At 42.3% G+C, this 24,361-nt stretch overlaps 1 protein-coding gene across 1 annotated transcript; it reads right to left on the bottom strand.

The window, feature by feature from the left end:
- Positions 1-21,783: 21,783 nt before the first annotated feature.
- On the bottom strand, positions 21,784-24,094 carry LOC147887739 (GDSL esterase/lipase LTL1-like). Its single transcript, XM_087393722.1, has 5 exons — positions 23,804-24,094; positions 23,521-23,639; positions 23,148-23,396; positions 22,764-23,019; positions 21,784-22,646 (listed from the first exon to the last, which is right to left on the bottom strand). Exons 1-5 carry the CDS (start codon positions 24,078-24,080, stop codon positions 22,426-22,428), a joined length of 1,122 nt encoding a protein of 373 aa, XP_087249848.1. The 5' UTR covers positions 24,081-24,094; the 3' UTR covers positions 21,784-22,425.
- Between the last annotated feature and the right edge of the window lie 267 nt (positions 24,095-24,361).

Genomic DNA, 24,361 nt, shown 5'->3' with positions numbered 1-24,361 from the left:
CATTGGCAGACGTCTTTTGAATTCTACTTGGTCTTGTTGCTCCGTGGTTGTTCTGACAGCAGATACTAGCCGATATGCAGCATTGTCCATCATCACATATTAAATATATTAATATGTCATGATCATAAGATACAAAATAAGAAAGTATAAAAAATATTAAGAGAATAATTACCTTGGGGAGTTGGCATGATAGCCTTCCATTGAATTCACAAACCACAAACGGTTGAGTTCAAGGTCACAGACGATCAGACTCCAATGTGAGCTACACGACCAGAATAAAAATGATTATTGTTTTACACAAACTTGCCAAAGAAATAGTAAAAATAAGGTTAGAGTTGATACTTATACCTCATGATAAGGCATAAAGATGACTCGCACGCCATCTAAATTCAAAGGGCTTAACCAGGTACAAACATCTTCTATAGTCTTTTGAGGAGAGCTAGAAAGGAGAGCATCGAGCATGTAGACACGATGCTGCACTGCACTAGGAAGCTGAGAAATAACTACACTGCACCAAGAAATAAACAAACATTAGCTCATAGAATTGATTTGCATTCTGCACTAGAAAATTGATATATAACTACATTGTAAATAAATAAACAAATGTTAGCTCATTGAAGTAGCAACAAATAAACAAACGTTACCTGAGAATGGCCAAGATAACATTGTCATTAACCTCTTTTAAGGGATTGGAGAGGATTGAAACCTCCTCTCTACCAAAGCTCAAATACTAAGGTTCTCGTTTCAAAACGATCCTAACTTCAAATGAGCTCTCCATTTTATCCAATGCAGCTAAATTTGCAGAATGTGTCTCTGTCATAGCTTGTATTCTATGTTTGGGGTCATTCTGCTTTTCCATGGTGTCTTTAAAACTCTTGTGCTCATGGGATTCTTCAATCAAATTTAGAGGTGGTTGCATTGTTGAAGTAGAAGGGAGTGCCTCCATATTGACTTCATCCATTTCTTCTCCCTCTATTGCCTGTAAACAAATATGAGAGATTAGATTCATTATCTTTAAATTTAAATCTTATTTTAAAAATTGTATTTAGTTGAGAATAGAGAGTTCATACCGCTAAGTATTATCGTAGTGGCCTTTTTTCATAACCCTGCGAGCCATAATTATCAAAGAAGGCATCATCATGTTTGTCTTCATCCACCAACCTCTCTCTAAATGGGTCATGTAAGTTCATCTTTTCATCATCATCAATTGGGACATTATGATCTTCAAGGTAATCATCCATGTCATCAGTGTCCTTATGGTCTATCTCTTTTTCATAGCTTGTGGTTAGATTTGCTTGAAGCTGAAAATAAGCCATGAAATGCTTATTTTCAATAATATTTGTGGAGTTGCCTTTTCTGAGGAGATCCTCAAATAAATATCCCATCCTGCACAAGGTGACCTCCCAACCTACCGGTAGCAAATTCTCCATCATGGTAAGAAAAAAACTTCCACTTTTTGTAGGACTTCCATAGTTGTTTTTTTGATAATATATGGACCTGGGAATATCTTGCTCTTCTAGCATCAATCTCAAATTATTTGAATTCCCTCTTATGTTCTTTTGTAAGGAGTGATCAGGGTTGGGACTCTGCATACACAAAAAGAATGATTCAAGAGATTGAATCGCTATGCCACATTCTCTCTTGCCTCTCTTTGTTGCATAAACACCACTATAGATCTTCAAATCTGATGAATATGCTCGTTCTAGAGTAACCTGCATGGCTTCTTTGTCTTTTTTATCAACAAAAATGACAATGTTGCAAATTGCCACTTTGCTAATGGTGGTATATACTATTCTATCAATGAAGTGACAAAGTGAGGATCCTACTCTCCTAGTCACTAAGACAACATCCTAATACAACACTAATCTACGGAGGATGCAACCTAAGTGTAAGCATGATGAAGAGAGTGCTCATGACATGTATCTCAAGTCAATTAGGTTCCAAGATAGATTAACTTGGACTCATAAAGAGAATCTTGAGATAGTGCAAAGTGCTTGATTGATATTCCTTCAAATGAACCTCCCACTTACATCCATTTGCTTGCTCACATGTGGGATATCTCCTCCATGCCATGTGGCAGCTTACCCTTTGCTCATACCTTTGCTCTACATGTGCTTATGGCACCACAACTCTCAACACCTCCCCTTGGTGCCATAATCCTTTGGCTACTGCAAGGTGGTCAGATGTGAGTTACAAATCCATCACCTCCCCTTAGTGCTTGCATTGCTACTTAAGGTGGTCAAGTGTGGCTTTTACATGTCAATACCTCCCCTGGGTGCTTTCATAGCTACTCTCAGGTGGACAGGTTTGATTTACATAATAGGCAAGGTTGGCAAGGTTTTTACTTCTCAATACATTCCATTGATGTCATCTTTTGGCTCATGGCTTGATGACGATGTCGTTTGCTTCTTTGCTTGGTGTAGCTTCATGCATGCTGCTTTGTACTTCCATGTGCCTTGATGCTTTGTGTGGATGCCATGCTTCCTGCTATGGTCATCTCATGCACTTGTGCTTTTGGCTTGCTTTTTACATCGATGTTTGCATTCATGCTTTGCTTTTCCATTTGTTGCAAAGGTCTTACCAATTGAATTCTTTCAATATTGGCAGTGTCTAATTGCATACAATGATTCTGATCTGACAGGCGCGTAGAGCTCAGAAAGACGATCACTTTTCCTTTTTGGAGCATGTCCAAATTCTTCCTGGATTGCAAGTTATGGCTTGTTGAATTTTTGTGAAGAAAAGGGGCCTTTGATGATGTGGCTTGGCTATTCACATGCTGCTTGCAGGACTGTGCTTAACAAGAGGCTGTGCTTGGGTGGCACTATGCCATGTGGCAATCTTTAAACCAAAATAGGTTAACCCATGGTTACATTGACTTTACCATGGTCCACCTAAACTGAACCTAGCCATGAACTTTAACCAATGTTAACTTAACCATAATGATTTCAAACTCAACTAAGGATGCTTCTAACTAACCCTGGTTAGTATTTATCTGCCACGTGTCTTTTTGTAGGGAGACCTTGGAGAGAGGTTGCAGAGGCGCGACGACGACGATGGCTTCGACGGAGAATCGGGCTGAAGGTCATGTTGGCACGGCGCAGAGCACTCTTGTGGAGATTTCGAGGCTCTCAAAGCAGAGAACTCGCTTGGCATACTGCTGAGGCGACTTTTGTTGAGGCGATGGTCAGTGGAGGCACTGTAGTTGATGAAGAGCAAGGCTTGCTTATTGCAGCGCTGGAGCGTCGATGGTCGTAGAGTTTTGCTGGGCCGATAGTCATTTGCTGAAGCCTAGAGCTTACTTTCCATTGAGAATCTGCTGCAATCTAGAATCGTTTGGAGACGGTTGCTTTCCGCGGCACCTTAGAGCATGGACGTTGTGAGACGTGAGAGCTATGGAGATAGCTTGGAGTCGGGATCCTTGCAGTCAAACATGGACGTAGACGGAGTCTCTATGAGAACACTTGCTATGGGCTAGTCGTTTGAGCATAGGTGCTGGCTGTGATCAGGGCTGGCAGCTACTCGTCTGGTGTTGCTGCGAGGTTATCTTGTGAGGTCGTTGTCTACTGTTGTAGATTGGAGACAATCGGGGCTGCTGCGTCGCTTGATGCAGCTGAAGGGCCGATGCTGGTTGTAGACAAGGAGCCGGTCAAGAAGCTGTAGTCACTAGAGCATTGCGGGTGCATCCAAAGATCGACTGTGGCAATTATGCTTGAGATATTAGTCGACGACTGCTGTTGGCGCTTGCCTTGCCTCCCTGCTTTTGTTTGCTGGCTGCTTCATTTCTTGCCTAACTTCGCACAGTCCGTCCACATCCCTGATGCCTCTTGCTCACATTCTCGAGATGCTTGCTTTGTAGTTGTAGAGCTTTGTTGGCACTGTGTGTGGTCTGTGGCATAGGCTTGGGGCTATAACTTTCTCTTCGGTGCTTGTGTTGAAGTAATCTCTCACAAGGACACACACGCAGATTCTCTCTTGCTCACGGAATTTTCTAAGAACCTCCAAAGATATCTCTCTCTCACCATAGATCTTTCAATCTCTCAAGAAGATTATGAAGGAATTGCTCTCTTTCAGAATGGGGAGACGGAAATTTCATAAGAACTCTCCTTTACAAAAACGCCAAGAAACCAAGAAGGAACTCTCCATCTAAAAACTAAAACTAACCTAAGAGAAAAACATGAGCTTCTAAGGCAACCTACAACTAATCTAGGAGACTAGACCTAAGCTCTGATACCATGACAAAGTGAGGATCCTACTCTCCTAGTCACTAAGACAACATCCTAATACAACACTAATCTACGGAGGATGCAACCTAAGTGAAGCATGATGAAGAGAGTGCTCATGACATGTATCTCAAGTCAATTAGGTTCCAAGATAGATTAACTTGGACTCATAAAGAGAATCTTGAGATAGTGCAAAGTGCTTGATTGATATTCCTTCAAATGAACCTCCCTTTTATAGGTGAGGGTACTTACATCCATTTGCTTGCTCACATGTGGGATATCTCCTCCATGCCATGTGGCAGCTTACCCTTTGCTCATACCTTTGCTCTACATGTGCTTATGGCACCACAACTCTCAACATGAAGTTATGGATATCATCGCTAGAAACTTCATTGATAAAGAATAGTTGTGGCTTATCCCATGCTGACTCATTCTTGAAGAAGTCATCTTCTGAGACTCCCCTGAAGTTCACAAGCTTTCTAGACTCTACCATAACCTCTACATTGAATTGAAAGCTTTGGTGCATATATGTCGGCATCCTTATCTCGCTGATTAATCTTTCCACATATGCAACCACCTGTTGTGGGACTTCTTTTCTCATATAAGAGGTTACTATTTCTGACCCATCTTCATCCTTTTTAATCCACCTGTTTGCCCATAGCTTTACCTTGGGTGTTGACAAAGAAGCTATATGCTTCACCACATTATAGTCAATGTTACAATGAGTAAGTGGAATTTGTTTCTCTGACAGCAAATACTTAATGGCACTATGCACTGCATCACGCCTCACCTGTACATTGATGCATTCTTCCATGCAGTGGTCTTTGTCTTTTTTTCCAAAAAACCATTCTTTCTTTTAAATTTTTTGTGCTACCATGGATGCATACTTGTCAGGTAAGTACTTTATAGGCCTCCACATCCTTACCGTCAACTCCTTCTTATCCATTACCTTTGACTTTCCGGAGATAAACAAAGGAGCTTCATAGGTCAACTGTCCACGCTCACAAGCAATGCACGTTTCAAGCATCTCATTGAACACTTCAACAGGACGAAATATGATAGAAGTGTAGTCGGCATATCTGTCCCTCACCACCTTGGGGTTTGTCATACTTTCTTCTCGATCTTGAGTTCCCCTAGGCACAACTGCACTCAAAGAAGTATAGAAGTTTGTGAGTGTGTTGGCATCTGCTTTTGTGACCTTTCACTTCAAATCAGGATTTGGAGAACCAAATGTTGTCCATATAACCCTTGCCTTCTGTAAGACCTCTGATGTTGAGGATATCTTATGCTTTCCATGGACATAATGATTAAGTCTTTCGGACTCAATCAAATACTTGATCTCATGCTTGAATATACAAATTGTTGTAGGATAATAATGGAATGAACTTATCTTTGCAAATTGTTTTGAAGTGAGTCTTTTGACCTTCTTTGCTTCCTTTGTGATCTGATTACAAGCATAAGCCCAATGTTGACCATCAATGGGCTGGAATCTGCAATGAAGGAGGAATTCCTTCTTTGCTTCCTTTAGCATATTCTCACCTTGTGCCTCTTCGCCTTGTTCATGTGGAATATTTTTTAAGAGTGTCTTTAAAGAATCGACTGAAGGTTTCCTCGAAATGTGTAGGCCCTGTAAATGTTATTTGATCCAAAAAACTATTTTTGATTGGACAAAACATTATTGGGCGCAAGACCACATTGCTTGCCACAGGTTTCTTACCATCTCTCAAAGCCTCGTATATTTGCAGTGCATAGGATATATCAAGGCTTCGGCTATTAGTAAAGACAGCTGCAGCTTCCACATCTTTGGCATTCACAAACCACGTCCTTTGACCCCAAATATATCCCACATCATCATCTGTAACTGCTTCATTAAGATGCAGATTAAGATTTTTGATTGATGTGAGTTCATCCTGATCATCTTCAGCCTCGGGTTCTGAGTCTTCTTCATCTTTCTCTTCTTTTAACCGTTTTTCATCCACATTATCTCTCTCTACAGTGGGACGATGCCTTTTTTTACTGCTTGGAACTGTGGCTCATGCAGTACTAGCCTTTTGCATTTCATGTCGTGGTTTGCTAGCAAGAGCTTCTAGCATAACTGCAGTGGATCGACCTTGATCTTCTTCAATTTTTTTTAATTCCCATGCACTCAAGGCTTGTGTTTCATCATCCTTAGTTACATCCACCATTTCTTGCTCTAAAAGTTTGCCCTCATGTTCTACACATTTGTGACAATGTGCCTGTTCTTCTTGTCCCTGCATCAAAGTCTGAGCTTTTTGATCTCTTCATGTGAAGATCCTTGAATATGAGGAGCATATTGTGCATCCTAAAAGTACTCAAACATTATCTTTGCATGCATCCTTTTTGCCACCACACTAGGAAATTGCTCCCAAGTATATGAAAGAGCCTCCAATGCACTTTGTAGCTCTGGAAACTTTGATGGTTGAGAAGGAGGCATCACAAAGTTCTTTGAGTCTCTCCTTGACACAACAAAATGAAGACCGCCAACTTCAAGATCTGAACTCTTTATAAAAATATCCATAAAAGTCTCTTTTGGCTCTATCATTATGCCTACTACAAGGCTTGAAGTCATATCTTTTTTAAAGAAAGTAGCATCCCATGCATCTTCAACACCATTGAACTCCCTTTTTTACATAAGTAGAAAGAGTCTCTTTTCCTTTTGATGAAGAAACCAAGCTCTTTTGCCCATGTGATATCGAGTCCACCTATTAAAGCCATTGGGGCTATATTCCCTTCCTTTCAAATTCCAAGTGACATCAGAAACCCATTCTCTGATCTCAGAGTCATTTAGGATAGCCACCACATTAGTTGATTGCTCCATAATCCTACAAGAAAAGATAATGAAGAATTTAGATACATACAAGTAAAGTACAATATACAACGCTTGATACAATAAATGTGGGAAATAGCCCAAAAGGCTTTACAAGGCTTCATATGGCAATAAATGTGGGAAATAGCCTAGAAGGCTTTACAAGGCTTAAATATTTGTATAAATGTAAAAAAATTAGCCAATAAAGCTTTACAATAATATAAAATGTCATCTAGTGATAAAGCTTTAATCTTCGTGAAGACATGTAATCTGTCCATCCATTGATTTGCCCTCTGGTCATAAAGCTTCAATCTTCGTGATGACATGTAATCTCTCCATCCATTGATATCTGTGCACTGATACCCAACTGATGCAATCTACCCACTAAAAACTGTTCCACTGATATCCACTTATGTAGCCCACATGATATCCACTTATGCAGCCCACTGATGCTCATTAAATAGTGAATGGTCGGGATGTTCGGGTTTATTACAAGGTGCTTCATATGACAATAAATGTAAAAAATAGCATAGAAGGCTTTACAAGGTTCTTTATGACAATAAATGAGCTTAAATATTTATACAAATGCAATAAAAATAACCAATAATCATCAAGCTCCAATATGTCCCATGACATGTAATTTGTCCACTGATATATATGTAATCTGTCCAGTGATATCTGCTCATGCAATCTGCCCACTGATAAACTTCTTGGTAAATGGTAAAAGGTCTTATTTAATAGCATGTTATGAGTGTTAAACTGCATGTGAGCAAAGGGACTGACAACGATTAGGAACTAGTTAGAAAAATTTGAGCATGGCTTCGATTGGCAACTTGGAGAATTGTCTCTCCTCAAAAGCAATCTAATCTATGCTAAACTATGCTAAACCAACCGTCGAAGCAAAGAAAAGCAATAAATAATTTCTTTTTCTATGTTCATTTTAATGTGCTGGGGTTTAAGAGGCTTAAATATGCAAAAAAAGGGGTTTTGATGTAGAGGCTAGACCTGCATGTGAGGGAAATGAAGAACAAGTATCTAAAGAAAAGTTAACATTTTTCAATTTAAAAGATGAATATATATAAAAATATTATCTCACCTTGAAAACAAACCATAAATTCACTCTTTTATAATTTTTTAAAAGTATAATATAAAACATGTAAATATATAAAACTCTCTTTACTTTATCTCTCTCTCTCTCCCTAGGATTTGTTATTATTTCTCTCTCTCTCCATCTCTCTTCTCTCTCTCTCTCTCCTCTTCTCTCTCTCTCCCCCTCTCTCTCTCTCTCTCTCTCTCTTAGCCTCTCTACCTCCCTACCTATATCCTCTTGGCCGCTAGGATTTGTCATTCTTTCCCTCTCTATGTCTCTCTCTCTCTCTGAATTCTCTCTCTTAATCTCTCTCAGCCTTCCTCCCTCCCTCCCTCCCTCCCTCCCTCCCTTGGTAGCCACGGCCACGAGAAGTCTCTCTCTCTCTCTCTCTCTCTCTCTCTCTCTCTCTCTCTCTCTCTCTACCTCGCTCTCTTGGTGGCCACGGCCGCTAGAAGTTTCATTCTCTCTCCCTCTCTCTTTATCTCTCTCTCCCTAAGTCTCCCTCCTCTCTCTCTCTCTCTCTCTCTCTCTCTCTCTCTCTCTCTCTCTCTCTCCCTCTCTCTATTTCTCTCTCCCTAAGTCTGCCTCCTCTCTTTTCTCTCTCTCTCTCCCTCTCCCTCCCTCTAGCACAAAAGTTTCATTCCTCCCTCTCTCTCCCTCTCTCTCTTTCTCTCTCTCTCTCTCTCTCTCTCTCTCTCTCTCTCTCTCTCTCTCTCTCTCTCTCTCTCTCTCTCTCTCTCTCTCTCTCTCTCTCTCTCTCTCTCCCTAAGTCTCCCTCTTCTCTTCTCTCTCTCTCTCTCCCTCTCCCTCCCTCTCTTTCTTTCCCTCCCTACTCTTCTAGCAGAGAAGTTTCATTCCCTCTCTCTCCCTCTCTCTCTTTCTCTCTCTCTCTCTCTCTCTCCCTCTCTCTCTTTCTCTCTCCCTAAGTCTCCCTCTTCTCTCTCTCTCTCTCTCTCTCTCTCTCCCTCTCCCTCCCTCTCTTTCTTTCCCTCCCTACTCTTCTCTTTCATTGCCGCGAGGAGACTCTCTTCTCTCTCTCCCTCTCTCAGCTCTCTCTTTCTTTCCCTCCCTACTCTTCTCTCTCATTTAAGGAGCCCCTCTTCTCTGTCGTAATCTCTTGTCTCTCTCCCTCTCTCTCTTTCTCTCCCTCCCTAATCTTCTCTCTCATTTCTTATTCTCTCTCTCCCTCTCTCTCTTTCTCTCCCTCCCTACTCTTCTCTCTCATTTCTCATTCTCTCTCTCCCTTTGGCGGCCACGTCTAAGCTCTCTCTTTCTTTCCCTCCCTACTCTTCTCTCTCATTTAAGGAGCCCCTCTTCTCTCTCTTAATCTCTTGTCTCTCTCCCTCCCTACTCTTCTCTCTCATTTCTCATTCTCTCTCTCCCTTTGGTGGCCATGGCCCCGAAGAGCCCCTCTTCTCTCTCTTAATTTCTCTCTTTCCCTCTCTCCTCTCGCCATGTTTGATTCTGATAAACATCTCTCTCTCCCCCTCTCTCTCCCTCTCTCTCTTTCTCTCTCTCTCCCTCTCTCTCTTTCCCTCTCTCTCTCTTTCTCTCTCTCTCCCTTTCTCTCTTTCTCTCTCTCTCTATCTCTCTCCCTATACTCTCCCTCCCTCAAGCAGCCACGGCCGCCAGGAGACCCTCTTCTCTCTCTTAATCTCTCTCCCCCTCTCTCCTCTCTCTTTCTTTCCCTCCCTACTCTTCTCTCTCATTTAAGGAGCCCCTCTTCTCTCTGTGAATCTCTCTCTCTCCCTCCCTCTCTCCTCTCTCTCTTTCTGTCTCTCCCTACTCCTCTCATTTCTCATTCTCTCTCTCATTTCTATTCTCTCTCTCCCTTTGGCGGCCACGGCCGCCAAGAGCCCCTATTCTCTCTCTTAATCTCTCTCTTTCCCTCTCTCCTCTCTCCTCTCTCTTTCTCTCCCTTCTTATTCTCTCTGATTTCTCAAATTTACACACTCAAATATAAATAACAAACTAATTAAAATAGAACTCAAATAAGAAACTAATTTAAAAAGAATTGTAATGCCTTCTAAAAGACCCCCCTCCTCAAAAACTTTAACAATAAACTAATTGAAAAAGAATTGTGAAGATAAAGAATTACAAGACGAATTTTAAGAAATAGAACTCAAAAACTTTAACAAGAAACTAATTGAAAAAGAATTGTAAGTAAAGAAAAAGAATTACAAGACGAATGAAAAAGAATGCAAGTACATGGAAAAAGTGAAAAAAGTAAGGCTCCACTTATCCTTTCTCTTCAGCTCTTGGTTGTTTCAATGAAATGAGGAGAGAGTGAGAATGAATGAATGGAAAGAAGAGTATATATAACAAAAACTAGCCCACTCCTCCTACGCATAAATTTGAATTTTCAAAAAAGAGAGGGAAATTTGAATTCATTATAAATTTGAATTCAAATTTGTGTTCAACATTCTCCTTATACTTTCTTTGACAAAATATGAAAAGGGGAGAGGATAAGAGTGGAGATGAGGAGAGAGGGCACAGCTAGAGAGCACACCACAAATGACTAACTGTACACTAGAATTAGTTGAAAAAATAGAATATATACAAACCCTTTTAGGGTTAGGGTTAGGGGATCTAACCCTTTCCTTTATAGCACTCTATAAGGTTAGTGCTATGCACATATGATCACGTGATGGTGCTATGCACACATGATCACATGATGTTGAGCATGAACTCTCAACACCTTCCCTCAAGATCAACATCATGAAGTAGGCCTTCCCTCAAGATGATGATTCTGGGGAATCGAAAAAGGACTGAGCATTACATTCCATCACACCCCTTTAATGGGAATGTCCTTCCTCTACATCAAACCAAGAGCTAGTCGGTGTTTCTCGAATAGCTCTTTACCGAGTGGTTTGGTAAAGATGTCTGCAACATTTTCTTTGCTATCACAATGCTGCAGTGTGATGTCACCAAGTAACACTCTTTGGCCAATGCTTGAGCCGATTGATTATCACAGTATATTGTTGTTGGCTTTGACTCATCAAAGTAATCTGTTTCTGACAATAGTCTTCTGAGCCATATAGCCTCACATGCACCTGTAGTGAGTGCTCTATATTCTGCTTCAGTCGAAGACAAAGAAACAGTTGGCTGTTTGTTTGACAACCATGATATAGCACCTTGACCAAGGAAAAATGCATATCCCTGTGTCGATCTCCTGGTCTCATGATCTCCAGCATAGTCACTATCACAGTATCCATGCAACTGTGGATGACTTCCTCTGTATTCTATCCCAAACTGTCTTGTACCTCTGATGTATCTCAAGACTCTTTTGGCTGCATTCCACTGAGACTGTTTTGGATTTGCCATAAACTGTGCTAGTGAGCTTACTGCATAACAAATATCTGGCCGTGTGATTGTCAGATATATAAGAGATCCAATGAGTTGCCTGTAGTATCTGTCATTGATTGTAGGCTTGTCTGAATCTTTAGTAAGTTTCAAACTCTATTCCATGGGAGTGGCTGCAATCTTGCAATCTGCCATATGAAACTTCTTCAGGAGACTGTCAACATATTTGAGCTGACTCATGAATGTGCTATCTGAATTTCTCCAGAACTCAATTCCAAGACAATAGTGCATAAGTCCAAGATCTTTCATGTCAAACTCTGCAGATAAGTCTTGTTTTAATTTTCTGATGAAGCTATCCTTGCTTCCTGTCACAATTAGATCATCTACGTACAAAAGTGCAATAGTAATATCTTCCCCTTGAACTTTGTAGTAGAGAGTATGATCTGCATTGGACTTCATGTATCCCAGATCAGCAAAATACTTGTCAATTCTGCTGTACCAACTTCTGGGTGCTTGCTTTAAGCCGTAGAGACTTTTCTTGAGATGGCAAACCTTGTTCTCCTTTCCTGGTTCAACATAACCGGCTGGTTGTTGCATGTAGACTTCCTCATCTAGATAACCATTGAGAAATGCATTCTTGACATCGAGCTGATACACATTCCATTTACTGAGTGTCGCTAATGATATCAAGAACCGTATGGAATCCATCTTTGCTACTGGAGCTGCATAAGTCTCATCATAATCTTGGCCATATTGTTGTGCAAATCCTTTTGCAACTAATCTGGCTTTGTATCTCTGAATACTGCCATCTGGATTGTACTTCACTTTGTATACCCATTTGTTGGCTATGGCCTTCTTTCCTGGTGGAAGGTCGCATAATTCCCAAGTGTTATTTTTATACAAAGCATCCATTTCTTCATTCATAGCAGTTTGCCATTCTGGCTTGTCTACTGCATCTTCGAAGTACACTGGCTCTTCTGTAGCCATGATGGTAGTCATAAGAGCATAGTTGGTGGTTTCCACCTAAATTGCTTTGCCTTTCTGAGCATATGTCAATCTGGCTGGTGGTCTGCTTTCCCTAGTAGACCGTCTGAGCTGCTGTGGCACTGCTTGGGGTGTTGCTGGCAATTCTTGCTCTTCTTCATCAACCTGTTCTGTAGGTGACTGTGAAGTCGATGCTTCTATCTCCTGTGTAGGTGAGGTTTTCCATTCTGATTCCTCATTGAAGATTACATCTCTGGAGATAATGACTTTGTGGTTGATGGGATCATACAATTTGTATGCTTTGCTTTCTTCACTGTAGCCAACCATGATGCATTTGCGTGACTTCGCATCCAATTTCCTGCGATGATCATCATGTATGTGGGCATATGCTATGCAACCAAATATGCAGAGATGCCCGATGCGTGGCTTGTGTCCAGTGAATGCTTCATAAGGAGTCATACCTTGTATTGGTTCGGTAGGAAGCCGATTAAGCAAGTAGTTAGCTGTAGCTATTGCTTCTGCCCAATACTGATTTGGAAGATGCTTTTCACTAAGCATTGCTCTAGCACTGTCTGCTAAAGTCCCATTCTTCCTTTCAGCTCTTGCATTTTGCTGAGGAGTATCTGCACATGTGAATTGTCTTCGAATGCCGTGATTTTTGCAAAAATTCATGAATGCTGAAGACATGTATTCACCTCCTCTGTCTGATCTCATGACCTTAATCTTTCTGCCTGTTTGGTTTTCTACCATGGCTTTGAATTCTTGAAATCTGGCAAACACTTCAAATTTCTCTTTCAGAAAGTAGACCCAACAATATCTGCTGTAGTCGTCGATGAAGGTCAAGTAATAAAGTGAACCATTGATGCTGCGGGTCTGGGCATAACCCCATACATCTGTATGAATCAAATCAAGAATACCTCGTGCACGAGAGGTACTTATGACAAAGTTGGTTCGCTTTTGTTTGCGAAGCAGCATGCTTCACAAACTTTTCCAAGAAACTGTAGCTTCGGAATCCCAATTGCCATATTCTGATTCCTTAGATCTAACAAGTACTTGAAGTTGACATGACCATATCTCTTGTGCCATTTTGCAGATAGTGGCATCTATTGCATTTGAGCTGACATGGCATGCTTATCTGGTACTATAGCTAGCATCCTGTATAAGCGTCCTTCCTTGACACCTTTTGCTACTAGCTGACCTCTTTTGGATTTGTCTCTGATAGTGCATTCATCACCGTCGAAGATGACTTTGTAGTTGTGTTCCGTCATTTGACCTACTGACAAAAGGTTCTTGCTGAGCTTCGGAACATAGAGCACATCTTTGACTAATCCTTTTGTACCAGTGAAATTGTTCATAGGGATAACACCTGTCCCTTGACCTAGATTCGGTGTATTGTCTGCTGTGTAGATGACATTCTTTTGACCTTCTAATGGCTTCATTTCTGTGAACCATTCCTGATGATTTGTCATATGAGATGATGCACCGCTGTCGATGTACCAAGGATCCTGTTCCACTTGGTCGACTTGATAGCTGAAATCCTCTTTGGGATTGAAATCAGTGTCTAGGTGCATTCTATCAGTCTGATGCAATTCCTCACTTGCAAGAAACATATCTCCATGTTCATTTGCAAAATGACTGTGACTAGAATGTCCACCACGATGATTTCCTCTTCCTCGGGAATTCCCTCGATTACTGCTGTGGATTGACTGCCTTGGTCATACTGCTTCTTGCAGCAATCTCTTTCATAGTGTCCAAATTTGTGACAATAGTTGCATTAAATGTTTGACACATTGGTGGATGCATTCCCTCGTCCTTGGAATCTTCCTCGGTTGGAATGATTTCCTCTTTGCTGATTTTGGTGTTGCTGAGGATGATGCTGATGCTGATGCTGATTTTGACTTTGTTGATGATGACCACTTTTCTGATATGATCTACCTCTGTTTCTGCCTTTGCCTCTACTTCTGTCTGAAGCTGTGAATGCCTGATCATTAGAATGACCTTTACGTGCTTGAATGGCCTGAGTCCTGAGTTCTTCACCAAGTAGAACTGACTGAAGTTCTTCCAGTGTTGGAATTTGCTGTTGGATGGCAATACTCTGGACTAGATTCTCATATCCCTCTCCTAGTCCATTCAGGATTACTTGAACCATTTATGCGGGATTCATAGTCTCTCCTGCTACTGCAAGTTGATTGTTGTAGTCTTTGATGCGGAGTACATAAGCATGACCGGTTTCACTGCTGTTGCGAAAACTCTGGTTGATCTGGTTTCTCAGGGTGAGAATCCTGGATGTGTTCTTGGACTCTAGAGAGCTGCGAACATATCCCATGCTTCTTTTGATGTCTTGACTGTGTTGAGCTGTCCTAGCATGACATCTTGCACATTCTGCTTGATCAGGTGATAGGCATACTTGTCTTTCTTATCCCATTCTGCTTGAGCTCGGGCAATGGCAAGATCTGCTACTGGTGCGGTAACTGATGGTGTAGATGTAGATCCCGTTGTAGATTCCGTTGCTGGTGCTGTGACAACAGATGGAGTAGAGCTACTGGTGGCTGGATCGGCCAATGGTCTAGGTATAGATCCATCGACATACTCCCATTTGTCCTGAAGCACAAGAATGGTCTCCATTCGGTATTTCCATGTACCGTAATTGGAGTTGTCTAACTTAGCAGATGCCTCCAGATTGAGGTTGCTAGTCGACATGGTGCAAACAATGTACTCAAAAAGTGTCCTGAAAAACTCTGTATGAATCAATTGCAAATACACTGAAGATGCTAAGTGAAATCTCTGTACCGTCGGTGAAGATAGAACTGCAGTATAAAGATCTGATCTGTATTACAAGGCTTGTGGCAATGATGCCGAGAATAGCCAAGAGGCTTTACAAGGCTGAAAAATGATGTGCACGATGCCGTGAGATAGCCAAATAGGCTTTACAATGGTGGCATGTGTGTGTGAAATCAAGTGCTATCTGCCCACTGAACCAATCTGCAATGCCTCTGAACTCTGAAGTCTGCTCACTAAACTGATGAACGTAAGGTTTCAGGTAATGTAATGATGTGAAATCGGATGTGAGTGTATGAACTGACTCCGAGTAGGTACTAGTCGAGAATTTCGGGCATGGCTTAGATTGGCAACTTGGGGAATTCAAAGCATCCCCTCTATGGCGATCTAGTCTACTCTGATCTAGATCTAAACCAACCGTCGATCGATGAAAGAGCAGCAAATAATTCCTTTTCTTTTGTTCTTTTTAAGTGCTGGGTCAGATGCGTCGATGTAGAGGCAAATGTGCGTGAAGGAAGTGGTTTTGTTGGCGAGGCTCAAATGTGAGTGTAACTTGCGCCAAAATGTGCACATGATGTAATGAGCGCGTAGAGCACGAAAAAACGAGAGACTTTCCTTTTTGGAGCACCCTCAAATTCTTCCTGGATCAAGAGATATGACTTGATCTAGGTGGAGGGGCAAAAGGAGTGCAAATGGTGCTCAATGATGATGTGTCACTGTGAGTCACATGCAGTGATGATGTGGCACTGTGCTTAGCAAGAGGTGTGCCAGTGAAGCTCTGTGCTGAGGTGGTAGGAGTGTGCACATGCAGTGTCTGCACAGTGTGCCTGGCAAGGGACTATGCCTGCAGAGGGTCAGTGCTGACTGGACTGCTGAGGTGGCAGTGCTGAGGTGGCACAGATGATGTCAGCAAGGTGATGTGGCAATGCTGATGTGGATTGGATAAGATGACATGGCAATTGGTTGCCACATGTCACAATGTTCACCACGTGGTGACCCAACCAAGGGTTAAGTTGACCCAGAGTTAACTTGACCTAGGGTTGCATTGACCAACCCTATCTTCAATGAACCTTACCATGGTTACAAATGTGGTTTGTGGATAAGGTCCAAGTGTCAATTGATTGACCACACCTCCGTGTGGTGACCCTTATGATAGGGTAGATGCCACGTGTCGATATAAGGCCTACCGGAATCTTTAAGAGTCTAATGGAATCTAAGAAGATTTCGTCCACCTGTGGATTTTTGTCGATGACTGTGGGAAGCGCTGCCTGTAGCTTGGGTCGACGACCGCTGGGAGGTAGAGCTATTGAGGCAGTCTCTTGCAGACGAACGCTGCTCCAATAGGTAGATAGTTGCCGATTGAGTCACGGGCGTTGATGGAGGAGTTGTGCTCAACCGTCTGTGCGGTTATGTGTGCTGGAGTGTCTGCTCGTTAAAGAGGCTGTGGGCATAGGTGAGAGCAGCTGAAGGAGCCGCCTGTGGAGAGGCAGTCGTGATGGTCATTGGAGACTTTTCGTGGAGCACTTTGTTGAAGCTAGGGGCGCTTCTAATCGTTGAAGAAGCTGGAGTACTGGAGAGTAGGTCATTGGAGAAGCTGGGAAGGCCGTTGTAGGCTTAGAGGTAGGCTTAAAGGCTGCTGTGTCGGCTTACATGTGCGCCTCGCTTGGAGTGGCTTTGGCAATATCTGCATGTGGAGGGGCTCGATGAAGGAGGAAGCCTCACCTGTAGCTCATCCACTCCCTCCTTTCCCATCAGACGTCGTGGCTAGCAACTTCTTCAAGAATCAGTGCCCTTAAGTGTGGATCAATGTATATTACTCCTCTGTGGCAATGAGATTCTTGCCAGAGTTGCTTGCCATCAGCGAAACCAGCTTCCATCGGTGTTGAAGTGGGCCTTGCGATAGATCTACTTCTCTGTAGATTCAGGTTGCGCAACTGCCTTGGTTTTTTTTATATGTGCCGCGTTCGCAGGGCTTTCGCTTGGCGATGGCGACTAGAGCCTTGAGCTCTGGAGATGGAAGCTATCGTTGCTGTTGTACTTGCATGTAGTGCCATAAAAGAATTCGATGCTCTGGATAGACCTTTGGCGCAGAAGGGTATGTTGGAGCCTTTGAACTCTCTCCCTCTCACTCTCGGAATGCAATAAATCCAAAGTCTCTCTCTCTCATGAGAAGAATGAACGGAAGGAGGATTAACAAAAATCTCTCTCACAGAACTAGTTCTCTCACAATCTCAATGCTCACTCTTTCTCACAAACATTCAAGAGAAGGAACTAAAATCTCTCAAGAATGAACGGAATTCCCTTAAGGAATGACAGAAATTCTCTCAAATGGACGGATGAAGATCTCTCACCGGAAGTGGACTCTCACAGAGAACACTCAAGAGAACTCTCAATCTCACAATCTCTCTCACACTCTCAAGAATCGCAATGCCTCAGCGGAAGGCAAGGGAGCTCTGATACCATGACAAAATATGAAGAGGGGAGAGGAGAAGAGTGGAGACGAGGAGAGAGGGCACAGCTAGAGAGCACACCACAAATGACTAACTGTACACTAGAATTAGTTGAAAAAATAGAATATATACAAACCCTTTTAGGGTTAGGGTTAGGGGATCTAACCCTTTCCTTTATAGCACTCTATAAGGTTAGTGCTATGCACATATGATCACGTGATGGTGCTATGCACACATGATCACATGATGTTGAGCGTGAACTCTCAACATTCTTCTCGTATGTTCCTTTTGAATTCAAATTTGTGTTCAACATTCTTCTTGATACTTTCTTCTCATAAGTCCCTTTCATTCTTCTCATAAGTCAAATCTTATTTGTAGCTCTTACTCGTGATAGTAAGTCAAATCTTATTTGTCGCTCTTGCTTGTGATAGTAATCTTATTTGAGCAAGAATCTTATTTGTCGCTCTTGCTCGTGATAGTAAGTCAAATCTTATTTGAGCAAGAATCTTATTTGTCGCTCTTGCTCGTGATAGTTCTACTCTTAGTTGTAAGAATTCAAATTTATGTTCAACATTCTTCTTGATACTTTCTTCTAGTAAGTCCCTTTCATTCTTTTCCTAAGTCAAATCTTATCTGTCACTCTTGTAAGAATTCGACCTCTCTCCCTCTACTCCCTTGTTTCTCTCTCCCTCACTCTCTCTCTCTCTCCCATACCTTCCCCCCTCACTCTCTCTCTCTTTCTCTCTCCCTCTCCTCACTCTCTCTCTCTCTTTCTCTCTCCCTCCCCTCACTCTCTCTCTCACTCCCCTCCCTCCTCTCCCCTCTCTCTCCTTCAGCTCCCTCCTCTCCTCTCCCTCTCTGTCTCTCCCTCTCTCTCCCCTCTCTCTCCTTTCGCTCGCCTCCCCCCCCCTCCCTCCCTCGACCCCGCCTTCCCCCCCTCCCCTCCCCTCCCTCCGCTGCCAGAACCCCTCTCCCCCCCCTCCCCCCCTCTCCCTCCCTCGACCCCTCGACCCCTCCCCCCCCTCCCCCCCCTCTCGTCGCTCCCCCCCCACCCCCTCCCTTCCCCTTCCCTCTGCTCCCGCTCCCCTCCTCTCGCCCCTCCCCCTCCCTTCCCCTACCCCCCGCTCCCGCTCCCCCCCCTCCCCCTCCCTATGCTCTGCTCCTCCAGGGGACCCCCCCGTACTAAGACTCTTATTGTGTGCAGATTCTTGCAATCCTTAAAAGCTGTTGGTAAGATGGAAAAATCGTTGCCCATATGTCGAGTATGGACAAAAATTCAGGACTTAAAATTCTGTATGTACTCTCCAAACATGGTAGAAAAAGAAGGGAAGCAAGTGCTCTTTGAGTGAGTGCTCTTTGAGTGGGAGAGAAAGAACTGCCCGTGGTGGCTCGATATGAAAAAAGAATGTTGCATCGAGGAGGAGGTAGAGCTGTACACACAGCATAAAAAGGGAGAGATGGGTTCATCAAGCTCAAATTCAGTCCACGAGGATGATGCAGTCATTGAGATTCAAAAAACACTTGAGAAGATGACTAAAAAGGATAAGGATTCAAGTATGGAACTAAAGAAGGGTGGTAGGCCACCAAAAAATCCTGGTACTAATAATGGTAAGCTCTCTTGGTCTTTTTTCAAGCTGTTATTTGTTTGTGTAACATATGTTGTTATCACTTTGTGTCTTTACATATGTGCTATGGATACAGATGTGCAGGTACTGCAGTCTACACCCATTTTGAAAGGATGTAAATGGAAAGATAGGTCTATCTGCTTTTTGTACATTCCATTGACCTCTCTAACTTTGAATCGGAGTGGCACATGTGATGCTTCACATTGCAAGGTTTGGTGCTATGATTATGTCGAGTTTGGGAAGCAATTGTCTGTCTCAAACTTTACACAAGCCTATATAGACATGAAGGAATACTTTGTGGGTCTTAGAGGTGAAAGAAAAACAAGAAATGGTAAGAGTGTTGCTTGGGCTACAGATTTTTTCATTCTTGATCTGCCTACACAGCTAGAAGCTCTTGGAGTAGAGGATTCTACATCTCCATCTTGGAATTTATTAACAGAGGACCATGTACGCTACTCCTTGCTAGTAGCGGCCATAGTTGTTTCAGATTCTGGCTGGATCCTAGTTATGTGTGCTCCTCATGTTCTTCATTTGGTTGAGTGTTATGCTAGGATCAGTAGATTGGAGTTTGCATGTCGAAAGTACATGCAATGCTTGGATGCATATTGTACAATCAAAGTTGGTGGTATTGATCATAAGATGAGACAATTGTCTTATAATGACCTATTGAAAGAATTCATGCTCTTGTATAATGAAATGGCTTGTACTAAGCATAAGTTTAATTCTTTTCTTGTCTTTAGGTGGATATTGTGGTTTTATGCCTTCTTCATCGGGTTGGTATGTCTTGTGTTTGTAATCTTGGAAATGCTTCTGTGGTTGGTACCAAATTGGGCATTGCTTTTGGAAGTAGTTTGTTTCATCATTATTTACCAACAAGTGAGCAGACTATAAAACATGGAGAGAGTATTTTATGGAGAGGTGCATTGGAGAAGGCTCCATGCATGATGTTGTACTTCTTGGAGTTGTTGTGTCAAATTTTTGGACATGTGGTGGACTTAGGTGGACTTAGGTGCTGGGACTGGTTCTATGCAAAAAGCATGCGTGCATTCTGGGAGAGCATGCTTATCTATTGAGAATGATCCTGACATTTGCAATTCTATATTGCAACCATTTTTGGATGGACAGAAAGGAAAGGGAAATGTGTTAAGCAACTATGGGACTCTAAATGATTCCGAAGATGTGGAAATGGTTGTTAATCTTCCAGATGACTAGTAAGTATGTTACTCTCGTCTTTTATCTTTTTAAACCTATTTGTTGGAGAATATTATTATCAATGAGGCATTGATATTGATTGATCTATTTTAGATTTTTGCCTTCTTATGCAGGTGCTATGACTGAGATGATGTGTAATGACATTGCATTCAATGCCCCCATCAAAGAGAGAAGGCATCATCGCAATATCTATGTGGATGACATCAGTAAAGAAGATTGAATCTAGTGATTTGACATGAGTTTTTCCCTTCAAGCAATTCATTTTGCTTGTGATGCCCTAGTATTGAACATGCATAACTTTTGTGGTGTCTTGCACCTATTTCATTTGCTAGAGATATAGTAATCATATTGAAGAACTATTAGTACATCATGTGAGTTCCCATGAATATTAATCTCAATATCACATATTCAATTTTGAGCATGTTGGTTTCATAAAACTTTTTCTATTTGCTAGAGATGTGACAATCATGTCATATCTTAGTTAAGGTTTTATGTCAAAACTATGAGTTGTGTACAAATGATCATCATGGTGAATTGAATCTTATAGTATCTCCTTGATGCAACTAATAAATGTTTCGACATATACGCATACAAATTTACACCCTAAATTCTTCACCATGTGACTTGCAATCATTTCATCGATAAATCACTATCTGTCATGATAGTATGAATGATGGATGATATAGATGGAGGGTGTTGAAATGAAGTAGACATGAAAAGTAGTTTTGTGAATAAAGGGATCTTATAAGCCCTAAATACTATTGGAAAGAAATGTAATTAAATGTATATAGCATCTTTGTGGGGTAGTTTTATGACTAAAGGATGTGTGATGTTAGCGGCATCTTTGTGGGGTAGAAATGTATATAGTATCTTCTTGGGGTAGTTTTATGACTAAATGGTGTGTGATGTTATGATAAAATTGTCTACCAAATCACAATATAGGCCATGCTCAAAAAAATGTGCTCAGACCAAGACGATCAGAGAAAACACGTACCCTCATAATTTCATCCGAGTTCAATCTTGGTGGTATCTACTACCTTTAATTTTCAATATCTACTACCTTGAATTTTCAAGGCTCAGAATAACATTTTTTGTCGGGCACTGAACCAGAAGGTGAGAGCGTCTTTATTCCCGGAAATACCAGAAATGAGAACTTAAATGCTTGAGTACAGAAGTCAGTTCATGCATCAAAATACATTGATGACAGCCAATATACATTGATGAGGACAGGTTTCAAAATTCAGTCTTCGAGAATCGAGACGAAGGATTTCCAAATTCCGTTAGCTTCCATCGATCGAAATTATAGACGGTAGATTTCAAGTCGACCGAATTGTAGACGGTAGATCTCAAGTTACAACCATTATTACAGGCAGCCTTCGAGACGCCATGTTTCCAGATTCATCCTACTTTGCTCGATCGAAACCGGCAACACAAGCTACAAAGATTATTACAACTAAAAGCGTTCATTCTCTAACTGATTTCACCGTGGTTGCTGAAGCCTTCGAGATGGATTTCCAAATTCCATGGACTTTGATCAATCCAGATTCGAAATCGTTCGACAGTAGAACTGTAGAACACAAGTTACAACTTACAACCATTATTAAACCACGCACACGCTCACACTGTAACTATAATGTCGTCGCTGCAACGACCTGGCCGTCGACGGTCGGACTCCCGATTTCCATGATTCCATCACGGACATACTGAATGTCACTGAATCAGTCGCACTAGTAGACGACAACTTGATGAGCATCACATTACAATGACCATTCACGGTCTGCGGGTTCCAGCTCAATTGCAGTGAACTATTATCCATCACCTCTCTTTGCTCTGATCAGAAGACTTCGAAACGCTTTAAAGTTGATTCAATGACGCCTCTGCCAGTTTGTGCGCAATGAAACGAGGACCAGTCGCGACTCGCGACCCGTCGCAGATTTCACAGCATAGCCAACTGTTTCACATTCATTGGGGAAACGTCCGGGCTCAATCCCGCCCAAAATTTGTTCGCCAGAACTGCATTCACTGCTTGCGTCGGGTGAGCGAAGTCCCAAAATACATACTGTGACGCGTTCTCGCATGCCGAACTGATCGCTCTGTAACATGGTATGCCTCCGTATGGCCCCGCTCCACAGCAGGCTCTCGACCCGTATAGGAAGCCTGCATACATAGCAACTTTTTGGTCGCGAATCGTTTTGGTAGTTCAACCTTCAAAAATCGGCTACAATTCCTGCTTCGGCAGTTCTCTTCATTGAAGAAATAAACAAGTTTTATTACCGTTTGCTGTTGGGTTATTGATAATATTGAGTACCGCGTCGTAGGAATTGAGAAAGACGAAATGGGCGTCGCCGTAGGCCGCCTGAAGTTGGTTCGACAACAGCAATAGCGCTGCATTGAACTTCTTAACCTCGTCATTTATGAATGAAACGCACTGTCCGTTTACAACTCGCTGGATAAGAAGCTCCAACGGAATGCATCCTATGGCGGAGAGAGACACTACCGCGAACTTTCGGGCTCCCAAACTGTACAATTCCTGCAAAACGAAGGCACGAAAGTGTTACAATTGTTTGATCCCTTCCACAGGTCATCGTTAGCATGACCTCTGTATCCAAAGTTAAATAGGCTGCTAAAAAGATGCATTATGCGAAATAGGCTACGAACCACTAAGTATTTCTCGTATGTAGTTATAAGAAGATTTCTGAACTCCTCGGGAGAGTATTTGCGCTGCGTCGGGCTTGTCCCAAACGGATTTCCAAAATAATTTGTAAGATAATCGTTGTTGCCAAGGCAGACCAGAAAGAGGGATTTTGAAATACGAACGGAAGCTTCCTGCACGCCTATGTCTGTGCTCAATTGGTCTCTCACATCGGAAAAATACTGCACTTGCTGGGCAAAATTGATCCGTTGCAGCTGAGGAATTCATACGCAGAGGTCAACAAGGATTCCCGAAATGGGCAAAGCTGAAAATAAGGATTCTGTGATTGCATTGAGATTGTGATTTGGAAATTCAGGAAGGATTTTTAAAGCAGCTAACCAATTGATATCCGGTAAGGTTCATTATTCCTGCACCGGACGACGCAAAGCTTGTACCGCTCAATACATTGTTTTGGTCGAGCAGGTAGGCTGGCGGATATGGAAGGCCCGCTAGAGAAGCTGCTCAACGACATTTTACTGTAAGAAATGAAATCCACCACCACAAGGTGAGAGCCAAACGCCCGATGCCCATTCGGTAAACAGAATCCTATAGTAAAACCAAAAGCAGCTCCGTGATCCCCCTTTCCTTTGAGTATTAACTAACAAGACCACCTTCAACTCACCAAGGATATCAGAGGTCAGGAGACCGTTACAAAACCTTCCAGTCGGGCGGTGGCTGCTTAAATCCCTTCCATAAGGAGGACGATCGGCTCTCGCTAAGGTAATGAGCTTCTCATCATTTCCAGGATCCAATAAGGAGTCTCCAAAAACGAAGATAGCAGGAAAGAAGCTTGGGACAGAAAAAGCTGGAGTGGCAAAAGCAAGCAAGATACATTGAAAAAAGCAGGAAAAGAAGGAAAAGAAGAAGAAGAGAGGCAGAGATCGGAAGTCAGAAGCCATTTCCGGAGATTGTGAGGGAGGGACTCGGGAGAGAGCTAAAAGCTGAAGCTGCAAGGGTTTTAACGCAGAGGACGACTATGGAGTAATGGAAAGCGAGTTAGATTTGCTGTCAACTTTCAATGTAGTCAGGAGCTATGCTGAGAAAAAACAACCTTCAATGCAAAGATGAGTTGGTACTTTCAAGTCCCATTGTGCCACATGGCACAAATGTTATTGTACGAGAGGTTTGCTTGCAAGTCCCTCTTTCTTGTTATGTTAGAGAGCATTCCCACGCTTCCCAT

This window comes from Dipteris shenzhenensis, chromosome 22, assembly GCF_047967505.1.
Source record: "Dipteris shenzhenensis isolate YYH24624 ecotype China chromosome 22, Dip_SZ_1.0, whole genome shotgun sequence".
In the NCBI taxonomy this organism is placed as follows: domain Eukaryota; kingdom Viridiplantae; phylum Streptophyta; class Polypodiopsida; order Gleicheniales; family Dipteridaceae; genus Dipteris; species Dipteris shenzhenensis.
Note: the sequence above shows the minus strand (reverse complement) of the source record. Positions and strands in the feature narration are given on the sequence as shown.